At 48.1% G+C, this 24,038-nt stretch overlaps 1 protein-coding gene across 11 annotated transcripts in view; it reads left to right on the top strand.

The window, feature by feature from the left end:
- LOC105499905 (calcium voltage-gated channel subunit alpha1 A) overlaps positions 1 to 24,038 on the top strand; it is a 433,831-nt gene that overhangs the window by 258,903 nt on the left and 150,890 nt on the right. For all 11 annotated transcript variants that reach the window (XM_011710610.3, XM_071087269.1, XM_071087268.1 and 8 more), the window contains 2 exons: positions 4,340 to 4,492; positions 9,964 to 10,157. In XM_011710610.3, the coding sequence (XP_011708912.2) occupies positions 4,340 to 4,492; positions 9,964 to 10,157 (347 nt within the window). The remainder of the gene's footprint in view (positions 1 to 4,339; positions 4,493 to 9,963; positions 10,158 to 24,038) is intronic.

Raw genomic sequence — 24,038 nt, 5'->3', positions numbered from 1 at the left:
GCTCATGGTTAGGGTGACATTCAGTATATTTCACAACATACAATATATATACATATATATATACACATATATATATATATATGTATATATATTATAGTAGCAATAGTAACAAGAGTCTCTGTTTAATGACCACCTATGACTTACCAGGTACTTCACTGTGTATGAACTCTCTCATTTAATCCTGTGAGGGAGATACTATTCCAGTCCCCATTTACAGATGGAGAAGCTGAGGTTTGGAATTCACTAGTAAGTGGATGACTATATCAGGTTCCCTTGAAGCGGGTACGTAGGTGGGTGTTCAGACGCACCTGCTTTATTCGGGGACGGCTCTCGGGAGAAACAGCACAAGGCCAGCAGGGTGGGGCAGGGGAATGGATAGAGCAGGGATGCAATTTCAGCTGGAATGTGTGTGACACCAGAGTTGTCCTCCAAAGTGTGTGACAAGGATGCTGGCCTTTTGTACTTCTATGGTCAGTCACTGCGGATGGGAGGCAGAGACGCAGTAGCTCCCTGGTGAGATAGCTTTTGATCACCAAGGGCAATTCTACTAAGAAGAGGGGCAGCTGGGAGGCATTGGTAACCAACATCCATAGCAGCTGGAGGGCGGGTACATCAGAAAGAAAATGGGATCTTGGCCAGACACCAAGAGTATCCAGCACCTTAACCACTGCACCACACTGCGTCTGTTAGCACCCACATTGCATTTTTAAGCCCTTGGAGTGGCATGGCCCCTCAAGCTTTCCTGACAGTTTCCCTTTCTTACTGTGGTCTCCACCCATCAAGAGCCATGAGAAGTTTCTCCAATCAAGAAGCAAAGCTCCAATCTATATGTTTGAACCTTCATTTTGACTATAGACTTTCCTAATAGATAGCACAGTGGTTACAGACATAGGATGTTGACATCGTTCAGACCTGCATTAATAGCCTCAAAAAAAAAAAAAAATGGTAGTGGAGCCAGGCATGGTGAAGTGTGCCTGTAGTCACACCTACTCAGGAGGCTGAGGCAGGAGGCTCGCGTGTGCCCAGGAGGTCGAGGCTGCAGTGAGACGTGATCATCCCACTGTATTCCAACCTGGGTGATAGAGCAAGCCCATCTCAAAAAAAAAAAAGCCAATGATGGGCAAAGAAATACTAACTAAGGCTCTTGCTCTGTCGGCAGGCTGGAGTGCAGTGGTGCAATCACAGCTCAGTAGAGCCTCAGCCTCCCCAGGCTCAAGCAATCCTACCACCTCAGCCTCCCAAATAGCTGGGACTCCAGGCACACAGCACCATGCCCAGTTAATTTTTTTTGTCTTTTGTAGAGACAGGGTTTCGCCATGCTGCTCAGGCTGGTCTCAAACTCCCGGGCTCAAGTGATCCAACTGCCTCAGCCTCCCAAAGTGCTGGCATTACAGGTGTGAGCCACCACTTCTGGCCGGCTATTATTATTATGAACATTCTCCGAGTCTTACAACAGTGGAACTTTTAGTGTAGGATGGGAATTTCAGTATTAACCCCTTCCTCTCCCAAAAGGATTTGAAGCCCAGAGTCATTCAACCACCATGAATGAACCATTTGTTAGATGAGAGGCTACTGGAGGCTGAGCTTGGTAGGATGAGAGCTTGCATGGGGTGCCTGATTGATGACAATACCCCCAGATTCAGGTCTTCAGATGCCCACTTAGGTGTGTCTTCTGTTCCACTGTGTCCCTTCGGGGACTGTTCCCTGCCTTCTTTTTTTTTTTTTTTTTTTTTTGAGACAGAGTCTTGCACTGTCGCCCGGGCTGGAGTGCAGTGGCACCATCTTGGCTCAGTGCAAGCTCCGCCTCCCGGGTTCACGCCATTCTCCTGCCTTGGCCTCCCAAGTAGCCGGGACTACAGGCGCCCGCCACCACACCTGACTAATTTTTTTGTAGTTTTAGTAGAGATGGGATTTCACTGTATTAGCCAGGATGGTCTCGATTTCCTGACCTCATGGTCCACCCGCCTCAGCCTCCCAAAGTGCTGGGATTGCAGGCATGAGCCACGGCCCCCGGCCCCCTGCCTCCTTATCACCACCATCTTTCTGAATTGGGTTGCTCAGAACAGAGAAAGCAACATCAGCACATGGGCGAACGTGGGGCCTCGCATCAGATGGACCTGGGTTCAAATCCTAGTTCTGCTTTTTTTTGAAACGGAGTCTCGCTCTGTTGCCCAGGCTGGAGTGCAGTGGCACAATCTCCACTCACTGCAAGCTCCGCCTCCCAGTTTCACACCATTCTCCTGCCTCAGCCTCCCATGTAGCTGGGACTACAGGCGCCCGCCACTGGGCCCGGCTAATTTTTGTATTTTTTTAGTAGAGACGGGGTTTCGCCGTGTTAGCCAGGATGGTCTCGATCTCCTGACCTCGTGATACACCCATCTCGGCCTCCCAAAGTGCTGGGATTACAGGCGTGAGCTACCGTGCCCGGCCTTTTTTTTTTTTTTTTTTTTTTTTTTTTTGAGACAGAGTCTTACTCTGTGACCCAGGCTGGAGTGCAGTGGCACAATCCTGGCTACTTCTACCTCTGCCTCCCAAGTTCAAGCGATTCTCCTACCTTAGCCTCCCAAGTAGCTGGGATTACAGGCACTGGCCACGGTGCCCAGATACTTTTTTGTATTTTTAGTAGATATGGGGTTTCACCATGTTAGCTAGGCTGGTCTTGAACTCCTAAACTCAGGTGATCTGCTGGCCTCGGCTTCCCAAAGTACTGGGATTACAGGCGTGAGTCCCGCACCCTGCCTAGTTCTGCTATTTCTCATGCATTCTCTTGGGTGAATCATATCATCTCTGTCAGCCTTGCTTCCCACTTCTGTGGGAAATGGGAGTGACTTTACATACGTGGCCACCTCAGGGGTTTGTCGCTAGAAGCCAGTGAAATAGTGTTGAGTCTGGTTCCTTGGGGTTGAAATTGAGACCACCAACCGCTTTCCCTACCCAGAGCAGCAACCAGCCTATATGGGCGCCCTTTTATGAATTAGGAAAAGACGCCCCCTGTTGGCAGCAAAAAAAAAAAAAAATAAGAAAATGGCTTCCTCTTCTGGGTGCAAGTTGCCCAACACCCAGGAATACGGCTCCGAAAGTAATGGATTCCCACCCCTTTCTTGCCCAAAAGATCGTCAAATGGAACAGCATGTCAATTACTTTTATTAAATACTTTAAAGTTGGCTGGGCTCGGTGGCTCGTGCCTGTAATCCCAGAACTTTGGGAGGCAGAGGCGGGAATATCGCTTGAGGTCAGGAGTTCGAGACCTGCCTGAATAACATAGTGAGACCTTGTCTCTATAAAATACATATATATGTTTCTTTGAGACAGCGTCTTGCTCTGCTGCCCAGGCTGGAGTGCAGTGGCACAGTCATAGCTCCCTGCAGCCTTAACCTCCTGGGCTCAAGTGATCCTCCTGCCTCAGTCCCCAGAGTAGCTAGGACTACAGGCATGCACCATCATGCCTGGCTAATTAAAATACATGAATAAATACTTTAAAGTTAAAAGTGCTTTTTAAAAAATAATAAGGCCGGGCGCGGTGGCTCACGCCTGTAATCCCAGCACTTTGGGAGACCGAGGCAGGCGGATCACAAGGTCAGGAGATCGAGACTATCCTGCTTAACATGGTGAAATCCTGTCTCCACTAAAAATATGAAAAATTAGCCGGGCGTGGTGGCAGGCATCTGTAGTCCCAGTTAACTTGGGAGGCTGAGGCAGGAGAATGGCATGAACCTGGGAGCCGGAGCTTGCAGTGAGCCGAGATGGCGCCACTGCACTCCAGCCTGGGCGACAGAACGAGACTCCGTCTCAAAAAGAATAAAAATATAAAAAGTGAAAAATAATAATAATAGGGGCCAGGTATGGTGGCTCACACCTATAATCCTAGCACTTTAGGAGGCGGAGGGGTTTGAGTGCTCGGAGGCCGGGGTTTCAGGCCAGCCTGGGCAACATAGCAAGACCCTATCTCTACAAACAAGTTGTAAAACTTAGCCAGGCATGGTGATGCACACCTGTAGTCCTAGCTATTCCGGGGACTGAGGCAGGAGGATCGCCTGAGCCCAGGAAGTTAAGGCTGCAGGGAGTCTGTGATTGGGCCACTGCACTCCAGCCTGGGCAGCAGAGCAAGACCCTGTCTCAAAGAAAGAAAAAAAAAAAACCTAGGAAGGGTTGTTCCTATGATAAGGACCAGCCTCCGTGTGGTGCTTCCTTTACCATTGCCCAATCCCCAGGCTCCTGTGTGCTTGAGGTTCCCTCGGGAACACACCTGCTTTGTTTGGGAGAGACCTCGGCGTCTTGGTGGCGGGGTTTGGGGGTGCTTGCTCGTGGGCTTATGGGACCTCTCTCTGTGTCCCCCCAGGTTTACAAGTCGTCCTGAAGTCGATCATGAAGGCGATGATCCCTTTGCTGCAGATCGGCCTCCTCCTATTTTTTGCAATCCTTATTTTTGCAATCATAGGGTTAGAATTTTATATGGGAAAATTTCATACCACCTGCTTTGAAGAGGGGACAGGTAGGTCCACGGAGCATGATGCGTCTTTCCAGTTTTCTCCTTCAGGGACAAGCTCTTGGGAGGGTTGGGCAGGGGTGTGGTTCTTTCTCCTGGCAGCTGGGAGGATCGTCTCCTTCAGAGAGCGCTGCAGGAGAGGCAGCAGGTTCAATAGCCTCTGAGATCTTCGCTGTTGAAAGGGTTGGGGTTCCATAGAAGGTGACCCAGCAGAGAAAGAGTTTATCTGGGAATGATCCCAGGAAGCACCATCAGGGGAATGAGGAAGTGAGACAGAGAAAGGAAGGGATCCGTGAAAGGGTGTGCTATCAAGTGGGTTATCAGTTACAACTGGGACTGGATCCCCCTAGGCACCTCCGTGAGACAGCAAAGAACACACAACTCAGCTGAGTGCCGTGGCTCACGCCTGTAATCCCAGCACTTTGGGAGGCCGAGGCAGGCAGATCATCTGAGGTCAGGAGTCGGAGACCATCCTGGCCAACATGGCGAAACCCCATCTCTACTAAAAATACAAAAATTAGCTGGGTATGGTGGCGGGCACCTGTAGTCCCAGTCACTCGGGAGGCTGAGGCAGGAGAATCGCTTGAAGCCGGGAGGCAGAGGTTGCAGTGAGCCAAGATCGCACTACTACACTCTGGCCTGGCGAAAGAGCGAGACTCCATCATAAATAAATAAATAAATAAATAAATAAATAAATAAATAAGTAAAGAACGCACACCTTAGAGCCGTCCCAGCCAAGGGGCAAGGGAGCTGGGGTATTTATACACCAGCTTCTTTCTGACATTGGTGAGGACTGCTCCTAGAGTGGGAATGAATGCCTGGCACATCTGACTGAGTGGAACAGGTATTCTGGGTGCTTTCAGACCTCAGCCAGTCCTGACTTCTAAAGCAAGCAAGAAGTGGGGAGAGTTGGGCCAGAAAAGGGTTATTGCCTAAATGCATTGTGAGTGGTACCTTACAGAAGGTGAGAGTACTAGATGAGTCCTCCTGGTCTCCCCCAACCCCCAGGATGTATCAGAGATATCCCAGTTGGGAGTCCTGGCACCAACCAGTCAGAACCTAGCACTCAGCAGCGTCCTGCCCCTCCCTGACTATGCCCACATTAACCCTTCAGTGGCTGGGTCCAGGGGTGGGGTGAGCAGGGGAAAAGCCAGGCAGCCCAGAGACACACTCCCAGGGCTCAGCTCTGAACCAGCAGTGTGGAAGCAGTGTGTCCACCACGATCCACACTCAGGAACCAAATAGCCCTTGGATATGTTTTCAGTTAAATCTTTGCCTGTCCAGACTCTAGCTGCTTGCTCTGTAAAGCTCCAGAATGAAATGGAACCAAGTAGGAAGGGATGCCTTCAGTATTTCAATATTTAGACCACTGGCTGTCTGGGTGCAGACAGACTGAATGGCAAGGCTGGTTCTGATGATTTGGGTCAAGGGAGCTGAGAATGGAAGGAGTGGATAGAATGAATTAAGAAGCCCCAAGGGGAACCCAGGTGGGCACAGAAAGAGGTTTCAGGCCCCTTGTTTGGGAAAGGCAGCCACAGAAGATTCTGTCTGGGAGTCGATTTCCACCCACCTTCTCCATCCAGTGACCCCCAAGTGGATTCGCAGAGGCAGCCCCTGAGCCCTCCTTCCCCACTCCTCCCCAGGGGGAGGGAAAACCCACTGGGGAAGGTTTATTTGCAGTGGTTGGAGGTTTTGGTTTTTTTGTGGGTTTTTTTTTTTCCCTCTTTTTCTCTTGTTCCTCCTGTCTCCTTCTCTCCTGGGCTTGTGAAGTTTGCTCAATATGGAATGTCCTAATTATTTCTTTCCCCGTTGAAGAAGGTGTTAATTGAGGCAGAGCTATTTCTGCTCCTGGCCTCGTCACCCAGGCGGAAATGCAAGAGAGAAAGAGAGAGAGAGAGACACACACACACAGAGAGAGAGAGAGAGAGAGAGAGAATGTGACTACGGGGTAGGGCCTCTTGGAAAAATCAGCCTTGAGCCGAGAAACCAGGACTCCTGGATCCTAGGTTTCCGTGAGGTTTTATTTTATTTTTTTCTACCCTAGACTAGTTAAAGGAGAAGAGGCCACAGGGTTGACTTGGGTCCGAGTGGGGTTTTGAGGGGACAGATGTGGGTGGTGCCACCAGAGGGGAGGAAGCCTCGATTTAGGAGAAAGACTGAAAAGCTAGCTCACGATTAAAAATATAAGACGTGTGAGTAAGAGACAGATATATACAGACACCCAGGCAGTGGGTTAATTTTAAAATGTATTTATAACCGAATTCCTCAGACACTCTGGACGGTTGTTTTTCTAGAAGCAACGCTCAGAGTGTTTCATGTCGGTGGTTGGGGGGTTGAGGGGGATCGCAAAGCTGCTAAAGATAGACCCGTTTTCAGTAGCATTCCTCAGTGTCGGGAGCCCAGTTCCTGTGCGCCCAGCACCGTGCCAATCGCTTAGAAGGAAGCAAAGATAAAATGGAAGTCTTCCTGCTTTCTAAGAGCTTCCAAAATAGTTAGAAGAAACAAGACCCCTCATTTGCAGCCATTTTTAACAGTGAAGGCTAATGTGTGATTATACCCACGCCCCCCTAAATATGAAAATTCAGTAGCTATTGTATGCCTGAAAGGGGCCAGGTGCAGTGACTCACACCTGTAATCCCAGCACTTTGAGAGGCTGAGGTGGGAGTATCCCTTGAGGCCGTTAGTTTGAGACCAGCCTAGGGAACATAGCAAGACCCCGTCTCTACTAAAATAAAAATCAAAAATCGGCCGGGTGCTGTGGCTCACGCCTGTAATCCCAACACTTTGGGAGGCCAAGGCAGGTGGATCACAAGGCCAGGAGTTCAAGACCAGCCTGGCAAACATAGTGAAACCCTGTCTCTACTAAAAATACAAAAAAAAATTAGCCAGGCATGGTGGCATGTGCCTGTAGTCCCAGATACTTGGGAGACTGAGGCAGGAGAATCACTGGAACCTGGGAGGTGGAGGTTACAGTGAGCTGAGATCACGCCACTGCACTCTAGCTTGGGCAACAGAGTGAGACTTCATCTCAAAAAAAAAAAAAAATTTAAAAATTAGCCATGCATGGTGGTACATGCCTATAGTCCCAGCTACTCAGGAGGCTGAGGAAGAAGGATCACTTGAGCCCAGGAATTGGAGGCTGTGAGGCTGCAGTAAGCTATGATGGTGCCTGCACTCCAGCCTGGGTGACAAGTGAGACCCTGTCTTAAAAAAAAAAAAAAAGAGAGAGAGAGAGAAAGAGAGAGGAAGGAAGGAAGGAGGGAAGAGATGGAGGGAGGGAGGGAAGGAGGGAGGGGCTGGGGCCGTGTTAACTGGGCTACACGAAGAGGCTACATGGAGGGTGGGAATTGAGCCAGACTTGGACATGGGGTGGAGACAGAGAAGATTCCAGGCACAGGTGCCATCCCAAACGATAGTTCTCATTTATTATAGGAGCCCATGGATTTATTTTATTCTTTGCCCTGAGCCTTATGTTTCAAAGATTTTTGCCTTCCAACCTGTATTTATCGAATAATAGTTCATGTACCGAGTCCAGCCTAAGTGAGAAAGGCGTTTCCAACAACTTAAGTCCGTGGCGAGGCTAGACTTGGAGTTTCTGTTTAGCCACAGCTTGAAACGCCAACAAGATTCATTCATTCAGCATCGGTTTATTTCCCTCTGCTGTGTACTCAGTCAAGGGAGCAGAGAATTGGTGCTGCAAAGTCTATAGCACATACATTGAGAGAGATTTTTGTTGAGTAGGAAGCTTGAGTTTACACACACTCAGCTGTTTGTTTTCTTGTCCGACAATGCCACGGCCGTCTTTGAAAACCTTCAAGAGCATCACTCACAGAATAAGGTCTTCTGAGACCCGCTGCGCTGGTAAAATGAGGACACTCCCAGGATGTGAGTTTTCCTGCCTCCCTTACCTCATCAATACCTTAAGATTTGGACTGACCTTTAGCGTTCAGCCCGACTGCCACCTCCCCAGGAAGCTGTCTTTGGTTTCCAGCTAAAGGGGTGTCTATTGGCACGTTTCTCTCTCCTTGTGGCATTTTCACAGCCTGCCTCCTGCTATTTGGGGAGAAAGCTCAGCTCCTGTTCCTTACCCTTAGGCAAGGGTAGGAACTGTGTGTACTGGTGTCCCTCACCCCCAGAACAGCTCCCTGAGCCCAGTACATCCCAAGAAGAAAAAAATCAGCAAGGCTTATAGGAGAATAACACAACACGCTTGACAAATTTGTCCTAATGGATATCGGAAGAAGGCTGCACTTACCAGCTGCACTATGCACACGGCACATTTACAAAAACTGACTGTATTATGGACCATAACGTTTGTCTCAACGGAGGTCAAAAAGCTGAAAAAATACAAAACATATTTTCTGACCATAATGCAATGAAGCTGGAAATCAGTAACAAAAAGAGAACTCTAAAAGTGTTTGCAGATTAAGAGACACGCCTCTCATTTACAGATGAAATGATATGATGTCTGAGCTTTGCTTTAAAAATATTCTAGGCTGAGCGCAGTGCCTCATGCCTGTAATCCCAGCACTTTGGGAGGCCGAGGCGGGCGGATCACTTGAGGTCAGGAGTTTAAAACCAGCCTGGCCAACATGGTGAAATCCCATCTCTTCTAAAAATACAAAAATTAGCCAGTTGTGGTGGGAGGTACCTGTAATCCCAGCTTCTTGGGAGGCTGAGGCAGGAGAATCCCTTGAACCCAGAAGTCGGAGATTGCAGTGAGCCAAGATCGCGCCATTGCACTCCAGCCTGGATGACAGAATGAGACTCCATTTCAAAAAAAAAAAGTTCTAGTGGCAAGGCAAAGTGTTTGGAGGGGATATAGATGTAAAAAGACTGGCCAGAAGTAAGTAGGTAAGTGTCTAAATTGGTGATAGGTAGATGGTGAATCATTATACTGTTCTATACTATTCTCTCTCTCTCTCTCTCTCTCTCTCTCTCCCCCTCCCCCCTGCCTCTCCTTCTCTCTCTCTCCCTCCCTCTCCCACTCTGTCTTCATATATATATATTAGGTATATATCTCTAATAAGTTTTTTTAAAAAACAAATACATCTAAATTACCTGTAGGTCAAAAAAGAAATACGAATGGAAATTGGAAAATATTTTACTTGAACAATAATGATAATGCATGACAAATTTTTGAGATGCAGGTAAAGCCACACTTAAAGGCAATTTATAGCCTTAAAGGCAGTTAATTCATCCATCTCAAAAGTTTAGGAAAAGAATAGCAAAACAAAACAAAACAAAAAAAGTCATGGAAAACAGAAAGAGAAGAGTAGTAAAACTCAGACAAGAAATTAATCAATAGAAAACAATTAATAGACCCACAAAGCCAAACATTGATTTCTTTGAAGACTGATCACATTTGTCCCAATAGTTATTTGTTCTAGCAACATTGTGGAGTCACTTGGGTCCCTATTTCTCAGAGCTGATTTTCCTGCTCCTTCCCCTGACTTTTCTCCCCTTCCCTTTTGTAGATGACATTCAGGGTGAGTCTCCGGCTCCATGTGGGACAGAAGAGCCCGCCCGCACCTGCCCCAATGGGACCAAATGTCAGCCCTACTGGGAAGGGCCCAACAACGGGATCACTCAGTTCGACAACATCCTGTTTGCAGTGCTGACTGTTTTCCAGTGCATAACCATGGAAGGGTGGACTGATCTCCTCTACAATGTAAGTGATGCTGGGACGGTGTGTGTGGACAATCAGAGTCTCAGGGAGGTGACCCCCTGGGACCAATGAGACTCCAAGGCTGCAATGGAGGGACCTTGAGCTGGGGGAGGCAGCCCAAGGATAACACAGCCCCCGTGAAGCTGGCCTGAGGCTCAGGCTTTGGAAGATTACAGGGACTCACGAGCAGAACTCTAACTATAGGGCGTAGAAGTCTGGAGGGCCCCCAGATGCAACATCATTTTTCATTGTGCAGGTGTTTAGGTAAAATTTTAGATTTTTGAAAGGAAAGGTTATGTGATCCAACATCAACACAGATAAAAGGTAGAGTAATATCTTTGGACATAGGCAAGGGGGCCCTGCACTGAGGTTCACCTGGCCCTCCTCCGGCCATACCAGTCCCCGTGGGATGAGAAGTTCCTGGAGCCAAGGGAATGTGTCTACCAAGAGCTTGTGCCTCACTTTCTAGACCATGTTTGGAGTTACCAGGATCCCAGAATTCCTGTTCATGCCCAGATTCCATGAACTTGCATGTGATTCTCATATGGATCTGTTAGTAACCCACCTGAGGGCCAAGGACATCCGAGGGGTGGCTGTTGGCACAAATGTGGCCAGCTTGGATGTACAAGCTGGAATGCCCACACGTGTGTGGAGCCCCTCTGGCAGGACATAGCCATGACTAGGAAGAGAAAGGAACAGGGCTGGCTCTCCCCACACCTTGACCCAGTGCAGATATCCAGATTCTAAATTCCACCGTGACCTTCCAAAGTGTAAAGGAAGGTATATTTGCAAAGTAGAAGCATAAAGCATGTTTTATTTAGTTACCTTTTAAATATTTCCCCGTAGTATATGGTCTTTTTTTTGTACTCTTGCCCTAGATCTTAAAAATGTTAGGGATGTTTCTGGAAAGATGTATCCCTGCATTCTATTTCCTCTTCCTCCAGTATGCAACCCCTTTAGTTCCTCAGAATATCCTTCCAGTGTTTATTTATGCAATTATAAACATAATCAAATCTATATCCTTCCCCCTCTTTCTTACCCCAAGGAATAGCATTCTATACATGCTGTTCAATTCTGTGATTTTTTTTTTCCTCATAACCACACGTTCTAGAGATCTTTCCATTGCAGGACATGGACGGTCTCTTCATGGGTGCACACTAGTATGCCCCGCTAATTTTTGTAGAGACAGGGTTCTACCATGTTGCCCAGGCTAGTCTGGAACTCCTGGGCTCAAGCGATCCTCCCGCCTCAGCCTCCCTAAGTGCTGGGATTATAGGCGTGAGCCACCACGCCTGGCCTTCTTTATTCTTTTGCACAGCTGCATAGCGTTCTATTGTGTAGCTGCCCATAATTTATTTGTTTGCCATGAAGAGAAATGCTTGACTGGCTTCCTATCCACTGACATCGAACATGATGCTGCTGTGCCAGGAGCAATGTTGCATGTACCTCGTCATACTTTTGCAGATATAGCTAGGGGGTTGGAGGGTGTCCATTCCCAGAAGTGGGACTGCAGGATCAAAGACCAAATTCATTTATAATTTTAGTTTGGGGAAAGATTTTTGTTTTGTTTTTTTAGAGACAAGGTCTCCCTCTGTCACTCAGGCTGGAGCACAGTGGTGCAATCATAGGTCACTGCAGCCTTGAACTCCTGGGCTCAGGTGATCCTCCCACCCCAGCCTCCTGAGTAGCTGGGACCACAGGCACACACCACCATGCCCAGCTAATTAAAAAAAAAAAAATTTATAGAGATGGGGTCTCACTATGTTTCCCAGGCTGCTCTCAGACTCCTGGCCTCAAGCAATCCTCCTGCCTCGGCCTCCCAAAGTGCAAGGATTACAGGTGTGAGCCACCACACCCAGCCTAAATGCATTTATAATTCTGATAGATATTTAGGTGTGCAAGTTTTAAACCCCACTCTGTCTTCACCACAGTTCACCTTCCCTCACCTACGATGCAGGTAAGCAGTCCCCAAGCAGGTCACGTGTCAGCAGCTGGAGTGGGGCAGAGCCAAGGATTCAGGATCAAACACAAGGATGCCACAAGTGTCGTGACCCCGTAGAGCACCCTGGGGCTTCTCCACACACACACAGCTCTGTTGACCTGTGGAGATCTTATCTTCACCAGCTGTAAGGGCCAAAATTACCATTTAAGGTTAGGCCAGGGGTTGGCCTTCCTAGGGAGTAATACCTGGCTTCCTCCTGTACGTAGAGAAGCTGACCTTTCCTCTTGGCTCTAGTGTATGTTCCTTAACAACCCATTTATGCCTAGTGTTCCATTATTGGAATGCTAGTTTTGTGGGAGTTATTTACACCCTGCTGCTCAAGGTCATCGCTAAGATCTGATTTTTCACACACACAAAAATTGCAACCTCCAGCATAAATAGGTTAAGGAATTTCCCCACTTGTGGGTGGAGGGAGATTTGCAAAAACTCATCCTTGTAATCCTGATCAACAAAGGCCCGTTTTAGTTGGGAGTAGGCAGCAAAAGGAGCCCCATGAACAGTTGTGCCTGTCACGCACTGCACAAGAATGTCATTCATATCATAGACAACGTACGATTTCTGCTGTTATCATGATAATTTATTGACAGAAAAGAGGATGTGGGGAAGGGACATGGTGTTCTGAGTGTAGCATCTCTGGGAACAGGCGGCAGATCCGAGCTCAGGCCCTCTCTTGGCCCTCACCTGCGAACAGCTTGGACAAAGGGTCAGACCCAACTGGCCAGAACTCGCTGGGGAATTTTTATGGGTTCTAGGTTTTTACTTTGCAAGGCTGGTGTGAGAGGAGCTCCAGCAGGAAATGAACCCTCCTGAAGGCTAGGGAACTCAGGGAGAGAATGGGAGTGGGGATTGGGAGCTGAAAAAAATTGTGAGCATAAAAAAGGGATATGTCACAGGGTTGGATGACCAGAGAAAGCATCTGGGGGTTCAGGTTAAGATGCTGGGGGTGTGCCCAGTGGTGGGACAGGAAGCGTGAATTTCCAGAGGGCTCAGTTATAAGTATCGTTGTCCAAAGGGTGTTTGCCCTGGAAGCCTCTAAGCTTAGAGCTAAGCCACCTCTGGGGACACAAACTGAGTGGTTAAGAGCAGAGACTCAGGTGTCAGCCTGCCTGGGTTCCTCCCGATTCTTCCACTTCCTTGCTGTGCAGCCTTTGACAAGGTGCTTGGCCTCTCTGTGCCCCTATTTCCACATGTGCAAAACAAAGAGAAGCATAGTCCCACCTCACAAGGCATGAGGATTGAGTAAGGTGGATTCGCATGAAGTATTTAGAACTGATCCTGGCCCAGGGTGACCTCCGTGTAAATCAAATTCCCCACCCTGAATGGTGTTCCTTTTAGAAACGTGCATGAATTTTTCATCATAACAGCTCCAGCAGCGCCTGAGGAAGTGGAGTGAGGTGTGAGAGGTCTTACTTTATTCCCCTCCCTGGCCCTGCTATTAACCACTAACTCAGAGTAGCTTTCTAGCACTTTCCACGCATTTACATCCCACCCTCGTCCTTTGGTTAGCAGCCCATACAATGATTTAGCCCTAATGTGAACCTAGAACACAGCTTCTCGCCCAGGGATGATTTCTGCCCCCAGGGAACACTTGGCAGTGTCTGCAGACATTTTTGATTGCCACAACTGGATGGGAAGGAGGATGCTATTGGTATCAAGTGGGTGAAGGTCATGGATGCTACTCAACATTCTGCAATGCACAGCATCCCCCACCTCTGCCCCACATAGAGAATGATCCAAGCCCAAATGTCAGTAAGGTTTCTGTCAGGAAACCCTTGGCCAGAAGACTGAGGTTCTTTGAGGGCAGGGATGCCTTATACTGCAATCACCTGTCACTCTCTGCCTCTCTCTGGGGCTGCTGTGATCCCCTGGCCTGCATGGACAACCCCTAGGAGCAGCCTCCAGCCAGTGCCTGGAGAAGTCAGTGGATAAATACCCCAGCTCCCTCCCCATCAGGCGTTTTGCTCTGCCCTGCATCTTTCCAGTGGGATCAGGCTCTGGTTTCCTGCAGGGTTAACCTGGTCACTTACACACCCTTCACTTACCACCTTCCATTCCCTGCCTGGTATTTCCTGGGATGAACTTTTAGATTTATTTCCTGGGGCTGCTATAATGAAGCACCACAGACTGGGTAGCTTAAAACAACAGGAATTTATGGTCTGACAGTTCTGGAAGCCAGAAGTCCAACCTCAAGATGTTAGCAGAGCTGACAACACGCCCCTCAAAAGCCTCCGGGGGAGGATCGTTCTTTGCCTCTTCCTGGCTTTTGCTGATTTCCCACAATCTTTGGGATTCCTTGGCTTCTAGAGCCTTCATTCTCCATTCCAGTCTTCTGTCATCTAATAGCACCCTCCCAGGCCGGGCGCGGTGGCTTATGCCTGTAATCCCAGCACTTTGGGAGGCCAAGGTGGGGAGATCACTTGAGGTCAGGAGTTTGAGACCAGCCTGGCCACCATGGTGAAACCCGGTCTCTACTAAATATACAAAAATTAGCCAGGCGTGATGGGCGGGTGCTTGTAATCCCAGCCACTTGGGAGGCTGAGGCAGGAGAATCACTTGAACCCGGGAGGTGGAGGTTGCAGTGAGCCGAGATCATGCCACTGCACTCCAGCCTGGACGACAGAATGAAATTCCTTCTCAAAAAAAAAAAAAAAAAAAAATAGCATCCTCCCTTGGTGTGTCTGTGTCTCTTCTCCTCTTCTTAGAAGGACATCAGTTGTATTGGATCAGAACCTACCCTACTCCAGTCCAACCTAATTTTAACTAATTACGTCTGCAATTACCCTATTTCCAAATAAGATCACATTCTGAGGTGCCAGAGGGTTAGGACGGAAGCATTTTTGTGTGTGTAGCAGGAGGACACAATTCCATTTATAACACCTCCTAAATAAACGAATTGCATGTGAATTCTTGTCTGGGGCTTCCCAAAGTGAGATAACCTTTCTCTCCACCCCTAAAACAACCAATAGCGTCTGTCAATGCCAGGGCGCAGGGGCTAAGGTGCCCATCTTTGAGTTTCTGCTGAGGAGGACACAGCTGCTGCGTTGGGGCACTCTTGGGTTCTGCCCTCGTGCCCAGCCGTCTCCCTTGGGCTAGCGCTGCCCTGGTATGTCCTAGAATGCACCTCGCTCTGTTTGGCCATAGGCAAGCAGAGTGTCTGAAATCTTTGTCCTCCATGACTAGTGCTGGAGCCGAAGCCAGTGGGTGTGGCCTTTCCAGCCAACTCCTTTTACCCAGTTCTGAACAAGCTAGTAGTTGAGATCAACGGAGAGTCCAGAGACAGTCGCTCCAAGCGTCTTGGAATCCATAGACACAGATGTACCGCTGAGGCCGCCCACCTGGGTAGGCACCCTTTTGTAAGATCCTAGCACCATATTTATTCTCTTAACATCCTTTCACTTATCCAGTAATTATTTATTGAGCACCTACTGTGTGCCGGGCAATGATTAGGTGATTGGAGACGCTGCAAGGTAGAAGACAGACTAAAATCTCCACCCTGGTAGGAGACAGACGCAAATGGTAAACATGATAAATAATAAACCACTCAGAAAACAGGAGACACTAAGGAAATGTGTGTGTACTATGGGAAGCCCAGTAGGAACGAAAGCTGTACAAGAGAACAAGTGACGGGTGGTTCCCTAGTCTAGGTCAGGCAATCAGGGAGGGCTCCTCAGAGGAGGTGATGTCTGAGCAGAGAAGGAGGGAGCCAGGCAGATGTTTTGGAAAGAGCATCCCCAGCATGGAGGACAGTGGCAGCTCACCTACGGGACGTGTTTGATTCCCTTCCAGATTTTGTATTCGTTTCTTGTTTTTCTCCCTTGGCTTCCTGGTTTAAATGCCTTTTGAAGAAATCTAAGCTCAACTCATCAGCGATGCTGTCGAAGGTTTATATCAGGATATGCATCCCAGAGTTATTTACAAAATTAGAACAGAACTGGAAGCAATTGAAAGCCTGACAATAGATCGGTTAAATACCGTATGATCCTTCCGTATGATGGCATATTATGTCATCATTAAAAATCGTCTGCTGGGAGAATATTAAGGATACAGGGAAAAGGCTCACCATATAATGATGAGTGGGGGGTGCTGGGCACAGTGGTTCATGCCTGTAATCCCAGCAATTTGGGAGTCTGAGGAGGGTGGATCACTTGAACCCAAGAGTTTGAGGCCAGTCTGGGCAACATAGTGAAACCCAATTTCTACCAAAAAAAAAAAAAAATGCAAAAATTAGCCAGGCATAGTGGCATACATCTGTAGTCCCAGCTACTCAGGAAGCTGAGACAGGAGGATCACTTGAGCCCTGAAGTCAGAGGTGGCAATAAGCTGTGATCATGCCACTGCACCCTAGCCTGGACAACAGAGTAAGACCCTGTCATAAAACAAACAAACAAACAAACAAAAAATGATGAGTGGGAGAAACGAGTTTTTAAACAGGGATCAAGGAGGCCAGGCATGGTGTCTCACACCTGTAATCCCAGCACTTTGGGAGGCCGTGGTGGGCAGATCACCTGAGGTCAGGAGTTTGAGACCAGCCTGGCTAACACAGCAAAACCCCAGCTCTACAAAAAATACAAAAATTAGCCGGGCGTGGTGGCGGGCGCCTGTAATCCCAGCTACCTGGGAGGCTGAGGCAGGAAAATCAATTGAGCCCAGGAGGTGGAGGTTGCAGTGAGCTGTGACCACACCACTGCACTCCAGCCTGAGCAACAGAGCAAAAACTGCACAAGACAACAAGTGATGCGTGGTTCCCTAGTCTAGGTCAGGCAATCAGGGAGGACTCCTCAGAGGAGGCAATGTTTGAGCAGAGAAGGAAGGAGCTAGGCAGATGTTTTGGAAAGATCATTCCCAGCATGGAGAACAGTGGCAGCTCACCCGCACTAGAAAAGAAAAACTGATGAGAAGGGAAAATGAGTTTTTAAAAAGGAATCAAGATGAGGTAAACCTTATGATCTCAAATGTACAAATATGAAAACGTAAGTAAAGAAAAATTGGAAGACACTTTACCAGGTTGACCTTCGGGTGGTGGGATTTGGGAATCTTGATTTTCTCAATACTTCTTTGTATCTTCAAATTTCTCTATGATGATCACAGTTTCATTTTTTTTTTTTTTTTTTTTGGGATGGAGTCTCACTCTTGCCCAGGCTGGAGTGCAGTGGCGTGATCTCGGCTCACTCGGCTAACCTCTCGGGTTCAAGTGATTCTCCTGCCTCATCCTCCCAAGTAGCTGGGACTACAGGCGTGCACCACCATAGCCAGCTAATTTTTTGTATTTTTAGTAAAAATTGGGTTCCGTCATGTTGGCCAGGCTGATCTCGAACTCATAAGCTCAAGTGATCCACCAACCTTAGCCTCCCAAGTTGGTGTGAGCCAATTAAACTTGTCTTGCTAAATGGTGAGGTGGGGGGAAAAAGGTCTGGGATCATTCCTAGACCAGGGAGAAAGGGAGGAGAATGAACCTTTCTTGGGCAAACAGTGTCCTGGGTATCCTTATCTTATATAACCTGTCCAGAGAGTCCACACTAAAATAAATAATTGATTGATTGATTGATACATCAATACTAAGTGGCCAGGCTTGGTGGCTCATATCTGTAATCCCAACTACTTAGGAAGCCGAGGTGGGAGGATTGTTTGAACAAGGAGTTCCAGGAGACCAGCCTGGGAAACACAGCAAGACTCATCTTTTAAAAAAAAAATTTTTTTTTTTTAAATTAGCTGGGTACGGTAGCTTACGCCTGTAATCCCAGCACTTTGGGAGGCCAAGGCAGGTGGATTACGAGGTCAGGAGTTCGAGACCAGCCTGGCCACCATGGTGAAACCCCATCTCTACTAAAAATACAAAACTTAGCCGAGCATGGTGGCACGCGCCTGTAGTACCAGCTACTCAGGAGGCTGAGGTAGAAGAATCATTTGAACCTGGGGGACAGAGGTTGTAGTGAGCTGAGATCAGGCCATTGCACTCCAGCCTGGGCAACAAGAGCAAAACCACGTCTCAAAAAAAAAATGTTTTTTAATTAACCAGGTGTGGTGGCACATGCCTATAGTCCCAGCTACTTGGGAGGCTGAGGCAGGAGGATTGCTTGAGCCCAGCAGTTCAAGGCTGCAGTGAGCTATGATCCTGCCACTGCACTCCAGCCTGGGCAACATCAAGACCCCATCTCTTAAGTAAACACATAAATAAATAAATGATCATTTTTATTTTATTATTAAATACACAAGATAAATGAAAAACAGGCAAATCTTTCTTATAACAGAATTCCATTTAAAGTATGTAGACTTCACTCCCCACTGCCCCAGGAGGTGGAGACTAATCTCCCCTTCTTTGAGGGTAGGCTGGACTTAGTGACTCATTTCCGAAGAATAGAGTAGGTAAAGGGGAAAATAGAAGTTTTATAGTAGAGGAACAGACAGATACCACTTTAACCAAATGATGAAGATTAGTATCTCCCGGGGATGTGGATATTATGTAACCCTTGATTTTATGCCTATGTAGTGTTCTTCCCAAAAACTCGTAATCCCTGTTTTTTGGGGTTTTGCTCTGTCTCCTAAGCTGGAGTATAATGATGCAATCATAGCTCACTGCAGCCTCAAACTCCTGGTCTCAAGCGATCCTCCCACCTCAACCTCCTGAGTAGCTAGGGCTATAGGCATACACCATCACGCCCAGCTAGTTGGATTTTTTTTGGTAGAGAAATGGTCTCAGTATGTTGCCCAGGCTGGCCTCAAGCTTCTGGCCTCTAGTGTTCCTCCCACCCCAGCCTCCAGAGTCACTGGGATTACAGGCATGAGCCACTGAGACCAGCCCAGAATATTTTTTTTTAAGGATTTTTGATGTTGTTTAAGAGATGATTCTTTATAACACATCAACAAGTCCCAGTGATGGGTTGGATAAGTCTTGTGATTTCATGGGAGTATTAAGCTTAAAAGACTTTGCATGATATCTGTGAACTATATGTGATTTCTGTTGGTGATGGGGGTCACTGATTTTGCGGTTTGCCACCTCCGATCATCCTGGAAGAAAATGCTCCACTTCCAGTGAAAGTGAGAGGAAGTAAAGGGGTAATTATTTTCTATCTAAATTCAGGGACTCCTCAATTCTATCCACAGACCCCTAAGCATTTCCTCCCCAAGCTGAGACTGAAGGAATCTTGCCAGTGGCTTCTGTAGTCACTGTGGCTGGAAAACCCCTCAGAAGAGGTGATAGTTTAGCAGGTAACTGGAGTTCTCACCGTCCGTGTCTGGCTCAGCCCCCATCACACCCAGTTATCCAGCCCAAAATGTCAGTAGTACTGAGGTTGAGAGACTCTGCTCTAGGAGGCCAAGCCTCTTGGAGGAAGGAGGATTGGGGTACTGGCTGGGCATCGAGGTGAACCTACCCCCTAAGAGCTTTGGGACGGTGTGAGTTTCTGTCCATACCCAAGGACTACAAATGCAGGTTTACTGGAGATTCTGTGCTAAAAGTGAAGTCCAAGTCACTTCTAACTGCTACAAAACAAATCTCCATCAACACAGCCCATCTCTGCTCTTGACCTGGAGGCTCCAAAGTATCCACACGGCTCCCATGCCCACTAGACGGGCCTCTTCCCTGGACCTTCCTGGGCCAGAGCAGGCTCTGGGTAGCCTTGTGGAATCAAGATGGGTGACTGGCCACTTCCTCTGTGCCACCCTGTTCTGGCTACTTCTCCAGGCATCAGCCTGGGATTCCTTGATGGTAAAAATATAAAACCCTCTGAGCTAGGGCCTTTAATATCCCCATTTTACAGATGAAGAAACGAGTCCCAGAGCTGTGCACAGCGATTGAGAGTCGGAACTCAGCTCTGTCTCACTCAGTGTCAGCATCCTCAGGTTCTGCCATTTACAGCCTCCCACAGCAAACAGGATTGAGGGCTGCTTCTCTGAGCTCACGGGGATGGAATGGGGAACCCCATGAGTACTGCAACAAAACTGTGTGCTAGAGACAAGAGCTGGTGGCTCTGTGTTGCTCTAGCAACAGGTGGCCTCATTTCACAGGGACCCCCTCACCATATGTGCCCCATGTGGCTCAGAAAAGCCAGAAATTGTCTCCACCCTCACAGGGGAAGGTCCCCGACACCCTCTTTGCCAGCTGGGCCAAGGCAAATTGGGATCACTTCATGAGGGACAGGACCTGCCCTCTCTTGGTTGGCCCCAGGGAGGGGATGTGGAGGGGCTGGGGACCTGGCAGGACCAGGGTGTCTTGAGTTAATTTGGGGCTGCCTTTAGCTGAGGGCTTCTTTGTGTCTGGCATCAGCTTTGCATTGTGTCTTGATCTGTAAAACAGTCCTGTGAGGAAAGATATTTTTAACCCCATCTTCCAGATGAGGAAACGGAGGCCCACAGGGGTAATGTGAACTGCCAAGGTCCCCTAGCCAAGAGTGACAAAGCCAGGGTTCACACACAGCTCTGGACACAATTCATTACCTTTCATCCGTCTCTCTCTAACTCTTTCTTTTTCCCTCTCTTTGTCTCTCTCTCTCTCTCTCTCTCTTTTTTTTTTTTTTTTTTTGAGACAGAGTCTCACTCTGTCACCCAGGCTAGAGTGCAGTGGCGCAATCTCAACTCACTGCAACCTCCACCTCCTAGGTTCAAGCGATTCTTGTGCCTCAACCTCCCAAGTAGCTGGGATTACAGGCATGTGCCACCACACTCAGCTAGTTTTGGGGGGTTTGGTTTTGTTTTGTTTTGTGAGATGGAGTCTTGCTCTGTCACCAGGCTGAAGTGCAGTGGCGCGACTTCGGCTCACTGCAGCCTCTGCCTCCCGGGTTCAAGTGATTCCCCTGCCTCAGCCTCCTCAGTAGCTGGGACTACAGGTGCATACCACCACGCCCAGCTAATTTTTTGTATTTTAGTAAAGACAGGGTTTCACCAGGTTGGCCAGGATGGTCTCAATCTCCTGAGCTCATGATTCGCCCGCCTTGGCCTCCCAAAGTGCCAGGATTACAGGCGTGAGCCACAGTGCCGGCCAATTTTTTGTATTTTTAACAGAGACAGGGTTTCGCCATGTTGGCTGGGCTGATCTCAAGCTCCTGACCTCAAGTGATCTGCCTGCCTTGGCCTCCCAAAGTGCTGGGATGACAGGCGTGAGCCACCACGCGCAGCCTTTGTCTCTTTTATTCTTGTGCTCTCTCTCTCTCTCGCTCGCTCTCTCTCCCTCCCTTCTCTTTCTCCACCTCCTTCTCCTTCTCTCCCTTTTCCTCACCCTTCTTTGTGCTTTTCTCTGTGAGTGTCTCTTCTCTATTTCTCTGCCTTGGTGAATGTCAATTAGGAAAGCAGAAAAACCGTGTTTAATTTGTGATCATAACTGCATGTCCCTGGCCAGGCGTGGTGGCTCATGCCTGGAATCCCAGCACTTTGAGAGGCTGAGGCAGGAAGATTGCTTGAGACCAGGAGTTCAAAACCAGCCTGGTCAAAAAGCAAGACCCTGTCTTTACAAAAGAAAAAATTAGTTAGCTGGGCATGGTGGTATGTACCTGTAGTCCCAGGTACTCGGGAGGCTGAGGCAGGAGGATTGCCTGAGCCCAAGGGTTTGAAGCTGCAGCGAGCTGTGATTGCACCAGTGTACTCCAGCCTGGGTGACAGAACTAGACCCTGTCTCAAAAAAAACTAATAATTGGGGGCCAGGCGCGGTGGCTCACACCTATAATCCCAGCACTTTGGGAGGCCAAGACGGGCGGATCATGAGGTCAGGAGATCGACACCACCTGGCTAACACGGTGAAACCCCGTCTCTACTAAAAATACAAAAATTAGCCGGGCGCGGTGGCGGGTGCCTATAGTCCCAGCTACACGGGAGGCTGAGGCAGGAGAATGGCATGAACCCGGGAGGCAGAGCTTGCAGTGAGTGGAGATCGCACCACTGCACTCCAGCCTGGGTGACAGAGCGAGACTCCATCTCAAAAAAAAAAAAAAAAAAAAACCTAATAATTAAAAATAAATAAATAAATGCATGTCCCTTGGCAAGTGGTTACTAATGGTTGGAATCACCTTTGACCCAAGCCCTTTTTCATTCATAGATGTTTGTCTTGACCAAAATCAAAGCATTCGATTTTGGACTGTAAATCACTGGTTCATTCAACAACCACCATTGAATGCCTACTGTATGCAGACACTCTTCTGGACACAGAGGAGTTGACGTGTGAGTGGGGAAAGTCAGTGATCAATTGAGATAAAAGGGCAGAGAGCAGACATTAAATAGTTTAGGCTTTGTGGGCCAGACAGTCTCCATCGCAATGACTCAATCTACTTCTGTAGCATAAAAGTAACCACAGATAAAACACACAAGTGAATGAGCATGGCTGTTGACCAATTAAACTTTAACCTATAAAAACAGGTGGCTGGCTCATGGGCTGTAGTTTGTGGATCGCTGCCTTCGAAATAGTATTAGAGGGTGGTGAGAGGTCAGGAATAGAATAAAACAGTAGAGAGTTTGTGCGTCATCAAGATGAAAGGTTGTTATCCTTATACACCCTGAATGGCCAGGCACCGTGGCCATTATGATCTATAATTCCAACACTTTGGGAGGCTGAGGCAGGAGGATCCCTTGAGCCCAAGAGTTTAAGATCAGCCTAGGCTCATAGTGAGACCCCATCTCTACAAAAAAAAAATTTTTTTAATTAGCTGGACATGGTGGAGCATGCCTGTAGTCCCAGCTACTTGGGAGGCTGAGATGGGAGGACTGCTTGAGCCTGGGAGGTTGGGGCTGCAGTGAGCCGATCTTGCCACTGCACTCCAGCCTGGATGACAGAGCAAGAACTGTCTCAAAAAAAAAAAAAAAAAAAAAAAAGAAAGAAAACACAGACCTGAAGGAACAAATCATATGAATGCATTAAAATATCATATGTATCCAAAAAATGTATACATCCATCAGCCTGGCATGGTGGCTCATGCCTGTAATCCTAGCACTTCGGGAGGCCAAGGCAGGCAGATTGCCTGAGCTCAGGAGTTCGAGACCACCCTGGGCAACATGGTGAAACCCCGTCTCTACTAAAATACAAAAACTTAGCTGGGCATGGTGGCAGGCACCTGTAGTCCCAGCTACTTGGGAGGCTGAGGCACGAGAATTGCTTGAACCCAGGAGACAGAGGTTGCAGTGAGCCGAGATTATACCACTGTACTCCAGCCTGGACAACAGAGCAAGACTCTGTCTCAAAAAAAAAAAAATATATATATATATATATATGTTAAAAATCAATTTAAAGTTTTCCTTAATAAACATTTCTCTCCTTTTCTCCTTTGGTGAATGTCAAATAATGAAGCAGCAAAACTATGTTTAGTTAGTGATCGTAAATGCATGTCCCTGGCTGGGTGTGGTGGCTCACACTTGTAATCCCAGCACTTTGGGAGGCTGAGGCAGGAGACCATAGTTTGAGGCCAGCAGTTGCTTGAGGTTTTTTAAAAAGACATGAAGAGATGAGGGGAGCCATGGAGGTATCTCAGGGAAGAGCAGCCCAGGTAGATGGAAGAGCCAGTGCAAAAGCCCTCAGGCAGGATGTTCCTGGCATTTGTGAGGATACGTGGCTGCCCAGGTATCCAGAGGGGAGTGAGTGAGGATGAAGGAAGGAGCTGATGAAGGAAGGTGATAAAATACTTCATGGATCGGCCAGGCATGGTGGCTCCCACCTGTAATCCCAGCACTTTGGGAGACCAAGGCGGGTGGATCACGAGGTCAGGAGTTCCAGACCAGCCTGGCCAACATCGCGAAACCCCGTCTCTACTAAAAAATACAAAAAAGTTAGCCAGGTGTGGTCGTGCACACCTGTAATCCCAGCTACTTGGGAAACTGAGACTCGAGAATCGCTTGAACCCAGGAGGTGGAGGTTGCAGTGAGCTGAGATCATCCCACTGCACTCCAACCTGGGTGACAGAGTGAGA

This window comes from Macaca nemestrina, chromosome 20, assembly GCF_043159975.1.
Source record: "Macaca nemestrina isolate mMacNem1 chromosome 20, mMacNem.hap1, whole genome shotgun sequence".
In the NCBI taxonomy this organism is placed as follows: Eukaryota; Metazoa; Chordata; class Mammalia; order Primates; family Cercopithecidae; genus Macaca; species Macaca nemestrina.
Note: the sequence above shows the minus strand (reverse complement) of the source record. Positions and strands in the feature narration are given on the sequence as shown.